The 15,901-nt window shown below is 35.3% G+C and overlaps 1 protein-coding gene across 17 annotated transcripts in view; it reads left to right on the forward strand.

Moving 5' to 3' along the window:
* The first annotated feature begins 1,712 nt into the window (after window positions 1–1,712).
* LOC127968924 (calcium/calmodulin-dependent protein kinase type II subunit gamma) overlaps window positions 1,713–15,901 on the forward strand; it is a 71,988-nt gene continuing 57,799 nt past the window's right edge. For 3 of the 17 annotated variants that reach the window (XM_052570374.1, XM_052570378.1, XM_052570379.1), the window contains exons 1-2: window positions 1,713–1,963; window positions 3,099–3,193. In XM_052570374.1, coding sequence (XP_052426334.1) covers window positions 1,899–1,963; window positions 3,099–3,193 — 160 coding nt within the window. In that variant the 5' untranslated portion in view covers window positions 1,713–1,898. The remainder of the gene's footprint in view (window positions 1,964–3,098; window positions 3,194–15,901) is intronic. The other 14 variants (XM_052570380.1, XM_052570376.1, XM_052570381.1 and 11 more) reach the window with 7 other exon arrangements.

Raw genomic sequence — 15,901 nt, forward strand, 5'->3', positions numbered from 1 at the left:
TTCATGGACAACACTAGATTTATGTTTATGATGTACTAATGGATGAAAGTGCTGAATACTTCAGATGAACAGTAAAACTGCATCAATTATGAATGCTGCTTGTATTTATTAATTACACAGGCCAATAACTGAGAGCTCACAATATAGAACATTGATAATATAACGACACATAACCGCATTTCTTATAGAACAGTTTTTTTTTTTTTTTGGCAAAATAAGCTTCATTTAGGATTAAACTACATTTATGATTCAAACTACTAAATGCTAATCATGAAATGGGCTAAGTGACGTTTAATCTCTATAATGAATTTTACCTTCATCTTTATGAAAGTCAATCACAAGGAAGGATCTTCGGCAGCCATAACTTTGTTACTCATTTGTTTTCGTGATAAAACTCTTTGCCTGATGCTTTAAATGGAGAGCAGACTTTCATCTATGTAATCTGGCGTGAGAGTGAGAGAACACGCTGTCCCTTGAGAAGCACTTATAAGGTGAGATAACCTGACAAGCAAAGTCTTTTTGAAAGTGTGTTTGGAGCATGCAGTGGGTTTTATACGAGCATTATAGCCAGCCAATGATATAAAGTACTCTGATATTTAAATGGAAGCAAAAGCAATGTATATTGAGTGACCTGTAGTCTGATGTGCTATTATTCATCTAAAACTATTTAAACAAAATCTTTCTTATTGTTCTATGCTGCTTTTATGACCTCATGTTCATTGACAGACTATTGAAAGAAGCAAAGGTATAATTTAGCGAAGGCAAAATAAATAAATAAATAATAATAATAATAAAAAGGAAGTTACCAGCTACAAGACTTTATTTATGTATGTGTGTGTGAATGTGTGGACGTGTTTTTGTGACATATCAGGACACAACTCTGTATAATGACATGGGTATGACACAGGTATTACAAGGAGAGGGAGACTGATGTCCCCATTTTTTAAAACGCTTATAAATCATACAGAATGAGTTTTTTTTGAGAAAGTAAAAATACACAAAGTTTCCTGTGAGGGCTAGGTTTAGGTGTAGGGTTGGTGTAGGGCCATAGAATATACAGTTTGTGCATTATAAAAACCATTACACCTATGGGATGTCCCCTCTTTTCACAAAAACAAACATCAATTTTTACTTATCATGTGTTCCCGGGGAATCAAACCCCCAACCTTGCGCTTGCTACAGGAACATATATATATACATATATATATATATAAAATAAATGAATAAATAAATACGATTTTCTTACCAGATATTTCTTATCCCAAACGTTTGAATATTGATGTAGACAGATAAAAAGAACATGTTCATTTTCATGTTCCTAATTATTCAACCAAATAAATTTTAGTTTTTATATCGTTTTAATGTTTTATAATGACCATATTGTAATGTTTTGTATACATTTTTTTAATTTTATAAATATAAATTTTATACATTTTTTACATTATTATTAAACATATTACAGATAGATAAGTTAATTTATTTATTTTTTATTTTTATTTTTTTATTTAATTTTTTATGTTGTGTTGTGTTGCTTTATTCTACTCTAACGTGTATTATATTCTGACACCTTTTTATTTTTATATTTACATAATTTAACCAGTTAAATGTTTTTCGTTGCATTTTATGAATAAAAATGACTTTTGCCATTGTTAGAATGCATATATAAATGAAAAAGATCTGTCGGTCTGTCACTCTACCCGTGACTTTGCTGATTGCAGGGAAGTCTCGCGTTTGGAGTCTCGCGTGATTTTCTCTCCACCCCCACCATCCAGTCCCTCCCCTCTGCTCTTTCCGTCAGTATCTCCCTTCTTTCTCTCTCTGGAACATGAGATTCTCCTTCCGAAACCTGAACCGCAGCAGCAGAGGCATCGACCCCCCTCCCCACACGCACACACAACATGGCTACAATTGTAACCTCGACCAGGTTCACGGACGAGTATCAGCTTTACGAAGAGCTGGGAAAGTAAGTGCGCGCAACATTGTAGCGCTGTGACGTCAGCGGCGCAAGTTACTCTTGTTTGTTTCGTTGCATTCTTTTATTTGGAGGTTGACAGCGGGGGAAATGACTTGCAAAGAGACTCCTAAACCCCTCAGAGATCCACGCACAGGGAGCTTGATCGAAACAAGACCAGAACTGCACTCGCGAGACCTGGTCTGGATCCGATCAAGCCCCCCGCGCGGATCTAAGCTCTAAACGTTGTTAATGTCAGGTTTAAATGGCTGTATTGGTTCTGAGTAACGAATCTGCGGTGTAGAATGTTGAATACAGTAAACACTTGTGTTTTGTGTTCACGCCTTGTTTTATTTTAAGGGCTTGCTGATGGACGGGAAGGTTTTCTCGGTTACTTTGGGTATTTGGCTTGTCACTTTTCCTGACATTAACAACATGTAATGTGTTATGCTCGTAACCCAAGGTTAAATCGTATTGTTCTGCAGCTACTTAAAATTATAGCAGCGTAGTGTACTATGTAGTGCAGTAAAGAATGTGTAGCCGTGTACTTGATATCACAGTGAAATATTGAGTATGTCGCCCACACAGTTAATCACACTTTAATATCTTAGGAAGGGAGCGATAAAGAGGGATTATAAAATCAATAAATGAGCAGTGACGCCTTTCTGAGAATTCAATCTCACTTTTGGGAAGAGCATTACTATCATGCAGATGCGAAATGCTGTGCAATCCACCCATTTTTGGAGGCTAATGTCCAAAATGTAGCAGACAGTGTTGTGTTAAGTCTAATTGTGTGCAGACATGAGAGAATTTTCTTATTTAAACTTCTTTTTGTCATACTTAAATGTCTCGCGATGTTTTGTGGACGAATCCGTCTTTTGTGTCGAATCTTGTCAATGAATCGGAATGATTCGTTCTCAATCGGAATAATTCGGACTGAATCAATACAAGGATTCTTTTCTCGCTTTAACTTATATTTGAGTTGTACGCAATGAACATGTTAAATTTAATTAAATTAATTACATAAAATTACAATAAACATCTTGATTTACGTCTTCAAAGACTGACAGCTCTTCCAAGTTTGCGAGAGTCAGGTGCATCTTTTACTTTTGAGGGAAATAATTTTTTTTGTGTTCTTCATTCGCAGGGGTGCCTTCTCCGTGGTGCGGAGATGTGTGAAAAAATCCACTGGCCAGGAATATGCTGCTAAAATTATTAACACAAAGAAACTGTCAGCAAGAGGTAAGGCGTTCGATTCAGCACTCTTTCAGTGTGCGTAGTGCAGTGGGATGAAGTGCTTTGTGTTTTATTTCGCTCAGCGTTCACAGAAAAGGCATTGTCTCTTGAAGTTGTTATAATCCCAAAAAATGTATTTTTGTTGCTTTAAGTCCATGTCTGTTCATTTGAGGCCATCTGTATGTGAGTGATTACCTTGTAGCAGGTATATGCTTATTTAAGTCATTCGGGAAAACGGACCAAAATATTGGCGATTCAGTTTGCACTCACAGGCATTTATTTGTCCAATAAAATAATCTCCCCATAACACCTCACCTACTTGTGACTATCACTATAGACAAATATAGTGATCAGGCCAATATATCAGCTTGTATTTGTACATTTTTGCATTTATTACATCATGGTTGAGAGAAGTAGATGTTTGTCGGGTGCCAAATCTACTGAAAGCCTTGTCAATGGACAGTTTTTAATGAAATTTTAGAAAATATTTGAGTAAAGGTATATGTATATATTGGTTTTCAGGTATATGCATCATCTTTTAACCACAGATTCAACCACTACTTCTGACTTGCAGCACATTATATGTGTGTGTATGTATATATGTATATGTAATTCATTTTTTATACATTTATATTTAGCTTTAATTTTATTTTATTTCAGGTAGCATGTCTAATTGAATTTTCTTTTTAAGTTTTTTTTTTATTTTTTTTTTAGGTTTTTATTTAATATTTATATTTTGCTCTATTTCAGCTTTATTTCAGTTACCAAAAATGATTTTTAATAGTTTTGGTTTTAGTAACTACACAGTAGCATTAACAAGCAGTAAGCCAGAATTCATGGCTGTGACTTGGACTAAATGCTGTCGGCTTTTTAAAAATGGGACAAGTCCATTGATACGCACGTCTCCAGCTTCCTGTCTTAAATGGGAAACAGACCTGTTTAGCTCAGTAGCTGTGTATAGAAACCTTGCCTGCCGGTATGGTCGCAGTCCTTCAGATTGAGCCCAGTGTGTTCATGTTTAAAAGCATGCAGAAGTGTTTGCCTCTGTCCAGCCCTGTTTTTCCTCAGAACTTGAAGAGACGTATGAGAATACGTGCTGTTGTCTGCAGCACAAATCTGGCAAATAGTCCCACCTGCAGTTTGGCAATAATTTTGTGAACATTTTTGCACAAGCATGTGTTTATCAGTACCATGTGGTGTCGCAGAACTTACATGTTTTGTTGCGCAGCTCCTGAAGAAGAAAGCTGCTTTTGATTAGAGAAAAAAAAGATGGCGCTTAAAAATGGAAAAAATCTTTTTAAGTCATTTCAGTTGAAGAATGAAAAATGGATTTTTCCAGGAACAGACAGGTTTAAGGTGTGTTTAGAGGCTCTGCGGAACTTGTTAAAGGTTGGATATATTCATTGGAATGTGTTCATTTCTCTCATTTTAATATTTTGCCCTGAATAAATGGGTAAAGTTGCGGTATTATGGGAATGTCAGAAAGAGCGATAAGCTGAGTCATACACAGAGGAGGATTCTGGGTCAGTTCAGCTGATCGTAAACTTTTTTTTTTTTTTATTGCTGTGTGTAATTCTGACAGTGTTGGATCCTGGGTGAAGCTGCTCTGAGCCACTGATGATCGGTTGACTTGGAAGTGAATCGTGTTCAATGATTTGGATTTTTTTTTTTTTGCGCATTATTCCTTTTTAGCTTGTTGTAGTTTTGTTTTATTGTACCTGCCTCAGCAGGTCGGAGAAGCTTGTTTGTCATAACAGCAGAAGGTTAGTAAGTGAAGTGGCTGGTGCAGTACATCTTTCTGCCTTCCTCGAATTGCTGATTTGCAGTTTTCCATGCAGCTAATGTGAAATTAAGTGGGGCGCATGGACAGTGAGGGTCTTGTTTATGGCACAGCCATTTTCTTTGTTGAGTGCTCGTCTCCAGCAGGCCGGCCAATTAAGAGCCGGGACTGTGCTTCAGCCGTCCTGTTAGCAGAGCGAGAAGAGCATGACGGAATCCGCTAATACAGAGGTTCTGGAAGGAACGGTGTCATCCTGGTGTGTAACACTATATTCAATTCATCCCTGTCTTGTTTAAGATGGATGCTTGGTTTAATGTTCCCTCAACTTTCGCTGATGTGTGGGCATTTAATTCTAGTTCAGCTCAAATTGATTAATTCGCAGGGGATGGGAATCTAATGATTTGATTTAATGCAATGATTCAGATATCGCTAAATGAATTTTGTTCCTTCTGTTGATGATTCTTAGTGCTTCTAAGGAAATGGCAATAATTGATCCTAAATATAACATAACAGTTACTACATTTGTTTATATATTTATGGACAGAAATAAGTATGTAATCCTCTATTCTCTGTCATTTGAATATTTTCTGAAGGACTTTCTTAAGACTGGAAAAATAGCTGGTTAGCCTTCACAGGAATAAAAGACATTAAAAAAAAAAATGTAAACAGCAAATTTAGAATTTTGCTTTGTAATATTATTTTATGATATTACAGTTTTTACTGTATTTTTAGCCTTGGTCTATATAAGAGACTATTATACAATTTTTTATATATATTTTACGATATTAAATTAATATTAAAATATGAAAAACATTTTTTATTAAATTTTATTTAAAATATAATTTTCATGAAGTCATAAAACAATTTTAAAATAAAAAATTACCATATCCATAGGTAGGACTAATTACCAGATGATTATAAAGCAGTATTATATATTTACTTGCACCTAGCTTGTCTTTCTAAACACATTTCATTCAGACTAAGCTTACTACAGCGAAAGCTTCATTCACATTGATAGAAGAATGTAATGCATACGTTTAAAAAAAAAATTAATAGTACCAAACATCATTAAATTATCTGACTCAAGTATTAAAAAAGTGGAAACACATTTTTTGAGGCCATTTATTTATTAAAAAACATCTACATGGGTAGATTAAAGTGGTGTTTCTGAAATGCTTCACTCATTGGTGGTTTTGACTTAGAGCTTGATGCAGTAGCTAGGCAACCGTTCACTTGGGCTGTATTTGATTGGTTGCCACAAACGAGGAGACTTGAGTTGATAGACTGAGTTGTGGATGAGAACAGACAAAAATCTCCTATAATCCGTTACTGCCTGGTCCCCTTACGCGCACCACACGTCTGCAGAAAAGCAACACGTGAGCCTGACAGGGGCTTAGAGTAGATGAGTCTCACTGCGTCTGCACACCTACTGCCCAGATCTGTCAAACAAGCCCACTGCTTTTCAAACACTGAGTCCTGTTTATGACACAGACCCCGCGCCGTATGCAGGAATCTCCGATAAACATTTGTGTGATTAGTGCTCCGGGCCGGTCATATGACGGACTTATTAGCAGGTGGGGGAGGGGTTTTCTGAGCCAAGGAGATGTATGGCGTAATGACAGCAGCTGTGTGCATAACGCTTGCAGCTTGGCTTATTTTCTGTCGTTTGGAAACACGAAGGCTGAATAGCTGTAGAAATAGCCGCAGAGGTCTGGTAGACACGTGTCCCCCCGACTGGGGTGCAAACGCTTTCCAAAGGGTCTTTGCTGACTCATGTTCTATAAAGAGGCATCATGGGGCACAAATTAATTAGCCAAATTAAATCTGTTCATTTGAGAAATCACAAAAGAAAAGAATGCACTGGTTTTATTTATTTCAAAAGAAAATATTATTATTATTGGGAGAAAAAATAAAGAGACATCTTTATATATTTAATTAAAAACTTTATATATTATGATAAATACCATTTACAGGTTTATTTGATTTTTTCTTTTTTTCGTTTTTTTTTTTTTTTTCTTATTTTAAAATGTAATTCTTTAAAATTCAATAAACCTATAATAAAATGAAATGCTTTTTTTCTTTAATAATCCCTGGACTGATGGTAAATTTATCACCTATAAATCTAAAATAAATAATCTACAAGATACATATACAATGTGTGCTATTCTATCTCAATCAAAAAAACAACAAAAAAAAAAAATCAACATCCGCTTAAAAATGATGCTATACATAGAACCAACAGATCAATACCAGCTCACTCATACACACATAGTCCGACTGTCAGAAAAAATGACAAGCAATGTACCATATGATATCAATATAGAGGCAAGGATAGTGTAAGCATACAGCCTTTATCATCCAATCAGTACTAAACCAAACAACCTCATGTACATAGCATAAAAATCTCAAACCAGTAGAGCAGAAAAAGACAAGAAGAACTTAGCAGCCTATGTAAAATTAATTTACCGCTTATTTAAGTGAAACTTAAACTAATACATCTTTAAAAAAACATACCCCTAGCATTTATGAAATTATACAGTACAAAGATGACTGTATCCAATAAAATTCAGTGTTGTAGGGATTTTCAGTTTGTAGTGTGCTTTCTGTTGATGAATCTTATAAAAAAAAAAAAAAAAGTTTAGTCTACGAAAATTAGTCTCCCCCCCCCCCCCCCATGCAGTGTCTAGCTCTCACATGATCTATGTATCTGTCCTCTTCTCTCTTACCTTGCGAGGTGGATTACTTTTGTATTGAGGTTAATCCACTTATTTAATTGTATTTCACAGGCTCAGACCAGAGGGGGATGTCATAAAACCATCTCTTACACTCCACTTGTTTGTTTGTCTTTGGCCGTGTGGTCATCCTTTCTCTCTTTGCAGACATATGTTGTGTAAAGTTCACCTTAAATGGTTACGAAAGCTGCAGAGGAGATTCAAGCGGCTCCTCGGATCGAGTGGATTCAGTTTAAGCCACTATCGAGAGCACTTAACCTCCCCGAAGCTGACTTGAGCTCCAGTCTCCTTAATGCTTTTTTGTTTGACAAAACCGGCACAGAGTCTGAATTACCTCAGAATTTCTGTTGTGATACTCTGGGACTGTAACAGCACAGTTCAACTGGCAGATGTCCAAATAGCTTTCTACGAATTCTAGCCTTGTGTTTGCACACACAAACATACACCCACAATGCATATATGTTGTGTGTACACTTGCATTATTCCTCTGAAATGGCTTAAAAGGGTGTGACTCCTGCAGTAAAATGATCAAATAGTGCTGTCTGAAGACTTGTCCTCTACTATGTGAATTGCTTTGCCTGTCCTACAACTTCATGCTCTCCCTCTGACTGATCTGACCAGAAGCGTTATAACGCATTTTCATGTCGTGGGTCATTAAGATCACTGTCAGTTCTCCTGCATGCATCTTCCCGACTGCTCGCTTCCCAGCGCTTCGTCATTGGCGTAGTCATTTCCAGCTGCCCGGTTCACATTTTTGCCGTGCCGCTAGTTCCACTGGATGAGATTGCAAAAAAACACAAAGGAGGCTTGTGAAGTTGTGCATTGCAGATGAAGTCTCTTTCACAATGTTCCTGTATGTCTCAAGCGTTTTTGGTGTAAATTTCATTAGTGAAATGAGAGAAATAAATTGTTTAATATTTTTGAGATGTTAAGCCAGTTTAAAATATAATGTGAAAAATGTTTATTTCAGTAGTCATGTCATAGTATTGTTTATTGGATCAAGAATCAATAATCTACTCCTTTTCCATAAAAGACTGCAATACTGTTTAGAAATGAATCTGTGAATCAGAAACTTGAATGAGAGATTCTGAGTCAGTTCTTCTAAGTGAATCACTAGTTGTTCATTACATGTAGTTAAAGATGTACATTGTTTTTTGTCAGAAGTTTTTCATAAATCAGTATATTGTTTTTTTATGTTATGAATATATTTATTCAGCGTGAAATTGATCAAAAGTGACACTAAAAGCATTTATAGTTTTACTTTTTAAATAGAAATGCTGTTCTTTTCATGAAATAATCCTTAAAAAATATTTTTTCCACAACTGTTTTTAACATTGGTAAGAAGAAATGCTTCTTGAGCACCATTTTAAAATGTATTAAAATAGAAAGCAATTCTTTTAAACTTTAATAATATTTTCCAATATTACTGTTTTCACTTCTCCTTTCAGCAAATAAAAGCAGCCTTGGTGATTTAATTTTTTTATTTTTACATTTAAAAAAAATCTACCGACCACAGACTTTTTTTTTTTATTATTCGTTTATTATTAGAATTTAATAAGACATTTATAGGATTGCATATATGCTGTTTAAAAATCTGTGTAAATTGCAATTGTTTTAAATTTGTCACATTTGGAGTTGCATTTCATTTTTTTTTATTGTTATTATTATTATAATTTTTTTTTTTTTCAGATTGATTCCTTAATAGTTCTATAAGAATCATTCATGGAACTGGAGTTTGAACGAGATCCAGAAATAAATTCTTTACGATTCCCATCCCAAATTGTGTATACCTGCATTATATCAGCCATCTGCCTCTCTGTTCTCTAGATATCAGCATCAGCCATAGATGTTGGTCTTCCACTAGTGGAAACACACAAAGCATATTCAACAATTGGTTGTTATCAGGCAGTGTAGTACATGATAGGAATGAATCAGAGGAACACACACTGCGTGTTTGAATTCATTTTTCTAGTGTGTTGAGCATGTATAGGACCACTCAAATCTTAATCCCCCTTCCTCTGGGATCGGCCCCTTTGTTCTGCCTCATTCAGAACTCCATTGTGTGAAAGTAGAGGTGCTACAAGGACTGATAGAAAGAGGGAACGGAGCGGCATTGTTCTGCTCTTCTCTTCCATCCCTCTCTCTCTGTGACGGGAGCCGCGAGTGTTCCAGCTTCACTCGTTTGGCACTCTTTGTTCTGAGCTGCGTACTGTGCCTTTAGTAGAACTTCCATCGATTGCTCTCCTTCTCGTTCCTTCCTGCTTTATTTCCCATTTTGTTTCGCACTACGTCCCTTCTGTTCCTCATTTCTTCGGCTGTGATAGCCTTATTAAAATCAGGTTATTGTGCAATCGCTTTGCTGTTTTCCCAACAAAATGAGCTCTGCTCAATTTTCACACACTGCGTTTATGAAAAACAGGGGCAGTAAAATGATTCAGAATCGAGGCTTTAGGAGGTAGAGCTGGAGTAATGTGTTTACTCACCTGTTGGATGTAGGAGTAATTCTTTCTGGTTCCTACTAATGTCAGAAATGAACTTTATTAAGAAGCAAATTTCAATTCCTGGAATTGATTTCCAGAGTCTTTTTTTTTATTTTTTTTACTTTTTATGAGGGTACTTTTAATTTGATAACCATATTATGTTAAAATAATTAAATGTCCATCATTTTAAAACCTAATGGAACCCCTGGAACTGCTGTCTGAGAGCCACTCAGTTTAATCATAGTTTAGTTTCATTCAAATAATGAAATAAATATGAGTGAATGTGTGCTACTTGCTAATTATTTAAATATAATAAAAAAAAAATGTGTTCACAATATGTATCATTTTACTAAATGTATTTATTTCTATAATCAGTGTTAAATAATAGCTGTGATGATTAAGCAGAAGATATCCAAACCTAACCCTATATCCTATTATCTCGAATTACTGTACTGAGCTATATTCAACTGAAATATTTAATATAAATGGACCCCCAATTTAACTTTATTTTGGTTAACTATATTTTAATTAATTTATGCATTTAGCAGACGCTTTTATCCAAAGTGACTTACAGTGCATTCAGGCTAACATTTTTTTTTTACCTAACATGTGTTCCCTGGGAATCGAACACACAACCTTGCACTACAAATGCAATGCTCTACCACTTGAGCCACAGGAATGTTATATTAAAAATGTAGCGTATGTAACTGTTATTATAATTGTAAACTGCCTAGCTCTTTTTTTGTGCTGTGTTTGAGTCTAACAGACAATGGCGGTAAACTGCAGTGGAACTATGTTTTCAGTGTTTAGGAACTTTTTTGAACAGTCATTCTTTTTTGCGCATTGCACTTTTAAGCATTAAAAAATGTCAGGGTTGTTTTTCGCCTTTCCCAGTGTAAATATTTAGGACATTTTTGTCATTTTTGGTAGTGTTTGCGCCCCGGGCACTGGTTAATTTCTGACCCTCGTCTGGTACCTACTGCATAAATCCTTCTAGGGAGAGAGACAGGAAAGAGGGAATGAGACGGAAAGAGCAAGAGAGCGATTACAGGCAGAAACCTTTGCCAAGTTGTACTGAAAGTGAATGGAACCTGCTAGAATGACTCAGGAAACTTAAAGCGAGTCAATTTATCTTTTGAAATGTTGACTGCCATGCAAATGACCCTTTCTAATCAGCTGAAAACGTGGGCTGTAATAAAATGTTAATGGACGGTGTAGCTGCCAAGCTGAATGCATGCGATTGTTGCTAAGTGTGATATGATTCCTCTCTAATGAGAAGTGTTCAATCCACAATTAACGGATGACGTGCTCTGTCCCACAGCCATGAGGAACCAAAACCGAGAAGGTAACTTCCTGTCTAGATAGTGGTCGGAATAGTTAAATTACCTAAAGATGACCACGTACACATTAACGTATTATGTGTTATTATGTTTCTTACAGTTTTGGAAATGTGAGAAAGCCTTCGTTCAGAGGTGAGGCTGGGATAGGAGTGGGCGCTATGACAAAATATTACATCACTGGATGAGTAATTTTATATTCCAGTGATGGTATTTATCATGAAATAGTTGTTTTTGTTGAAAATTCAACCCCCAGATGTTTTGTTACATAACTATGTCTATTTTTCAGTAATTTAATGAAAAATACTTCAACGTAAGGTCAAAGTACAATTCTTAATAGCAAATGAACATGTTTCTAAAACATTGCAAATATGACAGGATATGTAAAATAGCCACTGTATGTACAGTGATGCTTTATAATACTTAAAATACTTAAACAATTTTTTGGGTTTTGTAACATTTGGAAGCAAAATGTAAGATTATTTATAAGTTATGAACAATATGTTTGTAAAATATTACAAATGTGACTAGATATGTAAAATAGCCGCTGTATGTGCAATGACCACATATCATTTGAATTATCATAACAGTAATTTTATATTACGTAATTTATCAAGCTGTAACTTCAACACTAAGGTGTTTTATATGCAACATAAATATATTATTCAATGATTCAATGATTCATTGAAAAATATCTTTAAAATATATTAGTTTTTTGTATCTTTTGAAACCAAAATGTAAGATTGTTTAATGAAAAATATGTTTGTTAACATTACAACTATGACTAGATGTGTGTGCAGTGACCACATATACGTTTATTTCATATCCCAAACATGTAGTTATTTTTGCTGAAAATCCAACAATAAAATATATTATCTTATAAGCAGGATTTTTTATTTATTGTTTTGTTGACGGTTGTGTTATCTGGCTAAAACTGTAGCTAGTGAGTTGGCACTCTGGGTGGCATTGAGTCATCGATCTTTTCTTACAGCGCGGTTGAGTTAAGCCAGGGTCCTCGGAGATCTGCACAGGCCCTGGCACGCCGCATCGGAGAGCTCTGCCTACCCACACACTCAGACGCAATGGAAATGCTAAATTAGTCAGCTTGCTAGTTCAGCAGAGAGCGAGGGACCCAGTAGAGAATGACTCGTGACACTTTTTAGCTCTTTGAAACCAACTTGGAATAAAAGAAATGACAGCGCCGCTGAGGGAATATGAGAATCCATCTTGTAAAGTTGAATCTGGAGTGTGATCCAGTGCCTCAAAGTCTTTTGGGACTGTGAAGACTGCTGTTACACTTCTCCAGATTAATGTTAGGTTTATTTCTTTCTCAAGTGTTTGTAAAGGAATCCTTACATACTCCTCTGACACTTCAACCTCCTGTGGATAAATATTTGCTCTGTTGTATTTACTTGTAATGGGCCCTTACGTTTCACTGTGTGTGTACTGAAGTGTATGTCATGTGAGCTGAGTTACTGTTCATCACGTGTAACTCGCTTGTTGTTTTAATCACTGTTTTGCCTTTTTCTCTCTTCGTCTTTCTCTCTTTGTATTGCAGATTTATAAAACCGTTGGTCTGGGTGCTGTTATGATGTATATCATGTGATGGTAGAATCTGTACCATTTGTTTTTCTCTTTTCTCTTTTTTGTCTTTACTGTCACTTTTGGTCAATTAAATGCATCCTTACTGAATAACAGTTATAAAATAAAATAAAAATAATAATAATTTTGGGGGGGAAAGTATATATACGTTTTAAAGTATTTAAATTTCAGAAATGCTTATTTTTGGATAATGTAAATTAAGATTTTTATACATTGATAAATATATTTTACATCAAAGTATTAAAAAAATATAATTTTATATGTTTGCATCAAACAATATCTACTTTTACCATGATATCAAATTATCAAATTTTGACATGCTGCCCACGTATTTCTTTCTTGATTTAATGTTATTTGTGCTTTTAAACATTTTTTTTACCGTTACACCTATTTTACCAAAATCTGAAACTCTCTAATTGTGTTTTTACACATCTGTATATCTTTTTTAGTGTGTTGGTTGTGTTGTTGATCAGTTTAAGACAGTTTTGTTTCTGTACACACACCGTTCTGAAACATGCAATGTCATTGGGTGCTCCTCTTTCTCTGGATCGAACTGCTGACTAGGGCTGTACTAGAATAATCGAATATTCGAATATTCGTTCGGTGGGGTGGCATTCGAATTTTCAGTTTTGAGATTCGAATATTCTTTTTTTTTTTCAACACGTGACTTCCATCGCGGATTCATTCTCACTCATGCTTGAACCGCCCGTTGGCGAACGTAGTGATTTATTTAATCTCATACTGAATAGGTACAAAATGCCCAAGACCTCAGCTGTTTGGGAGCACTTTAAATTAAGTGAGGATGACAAGACAAAGGCAGTGTGTCAAATATGCGATTTGAAACTGGCCTACCACAACAGCACCACAAGTTTGAAAAATAACCTGAGTTCTGTAAGTAGCACGCGGCAAAAAACAAACAAACTGCTTTTATGCGCTTAATTTGCTATGATAAATAGGGTAATTGCAACATGCTTTCAATAAAAGCATCGCGCATTTTAAAGATTTAAATTAACAAAAAGTCAGAATAAGACAAAATAAATCCCTTATATAGAATAAAACTAATTGTAATAGATATTACATTTTGTGTCATTTTAAAAACAATTCATTTATTCTTATTCAACTGTTTATAAGCATGCTACCGTGTTCTTTATTCATTACAGTTCATTGAAATCACTGTGTGTTACTAATTTAATTTCTGTTTTGGGATTCGTTTTAAAGAAATGTTCGTTATTAATACCTTATTAAAGTTCTTGCTCTCAACAGACTTTGTGTTTTGTATCACTTGTGCACTGTCCGTGTTCGGAGCATAAACCTGCCCGTGTAATGCGTACCGGAAACTGTTCTAATTAAAAGATTATTAAATGTTTATTAATATTTAAAGAATGTGTGCCACTTGATCATATTGCACCAAATGCAACAATGAACTCCACTGGGTCTGCCGCAACACATTTACAATGCCGAAGAGTGAAACGTGAAGTCGTGAAAGATGATACAAATGCAAACCGACACTATTATTATATATTTAGCCCCACCAACCGAAGCTTCGAATATTTGATATTGATTGCCACCTAAGCTTCGAAGCTCAAAAAATGGCATTCGAAACAGCCCTACTGCTGACCCAAAACACACACATTTCTCTCACTCTATTTTTTTGTATCCTGTGAAGCTGTCCTCTATCTGTCCCTTAATCACTCTGTCTGAGTCCTTCACAGTTCACACAGCACAAAGCTCGAGATCCATCCTGCCTCTAGAGACAGAACTGCCTCAGAACAGAACACAGAGTCCCATTTCTAGCCAGCGGTGATACCATTCAGAACTGAAATAAGGTTTCCAAAAAAAAAACCTCTAGTTCACTTCCTGAATTGGATTGATGTTTGAATCAAACAATATGCAGAAATGCAATACAAACATATTAGGAAGTGTAATTAAAAATGACTGAAATGCCAAGAAAGTTTATTGAGACTGAAGTTCGAAGATATTATCAGTCCTAAACAGATTTTTAAAAAGCACACTGTCATAAAAAGTAATATATTTTAAAATGTCATTTATTCCTGTGATGACTCCAGTCTTCAGTGTCACATGATCCTTCAGAAAGCATTCGTATCTGCGGATTTGCTGCTCAAAACATTCCTTATAATTATAAATGTTGAAAATAGTTGAGCTGCACACAGAAACCATTTTTGCTGAATTTTCTTTGATCAATAAAACGAAAACAAAATGGCCTTTATTTGAAATAGAAATCATTATAACATTATAAATGTCTATACGGTTACCTTTGATTAATTCAATATGTCCTTGCAGAATAAAAGTATTATTGCTATTTGCTAATACTTAAAAATTGTTTAATTGGACCAAAGTGGAGGAAGGGCAAGAATGCCATTACTATTAAAACGTATTCCTGAATTTAGCTGAATTCAGCTCCCAGTGATAACCACCTCACAGTCAGAAACAATACTGCATTATACTCTGATACAGTGGATTACTGCAAGACTTAAGGGCATTGGATACTTAATAACAGTGAGTCTTAGACTGATTGATAAGCTGAAATCTGTATTGATCTCTTTCAGCAAAGCGGTTTTAATGGCTTCATTTGTGTAGTGTTGTGCCGAGAGTTACTCCAAACGTCTTCCTGCTGAACTGTGAAAGTCTTCCTGTGCTGTTTTGTGCTATGCAAGGAAAGAGGGTTGTTCTGAGTAATTGAACGAGCAGCCGTTTCTCACCCCTTTGCTTCTGAAAGTGGAGTATCTGGAAGCATATATTATATTATGTAACTTATTTTTTCC

This window comes from Carassius gibelio, chromosome B12, assembly GCF_023724105.1.
Source record: "Carassius gibelio isolate Cgi1373 ecotype wild population from Czech Republic chromosome B12, carGib1.2-hapl.c, whole genome shotgun sequence".
Taxonomy (NCBI): domain Eukaryota; kingdom Metazoa; phylum Chordata; class Actinopteri; order Cypriniformes; family Cyprinidae; genus Carassius; species Carassius gibelio.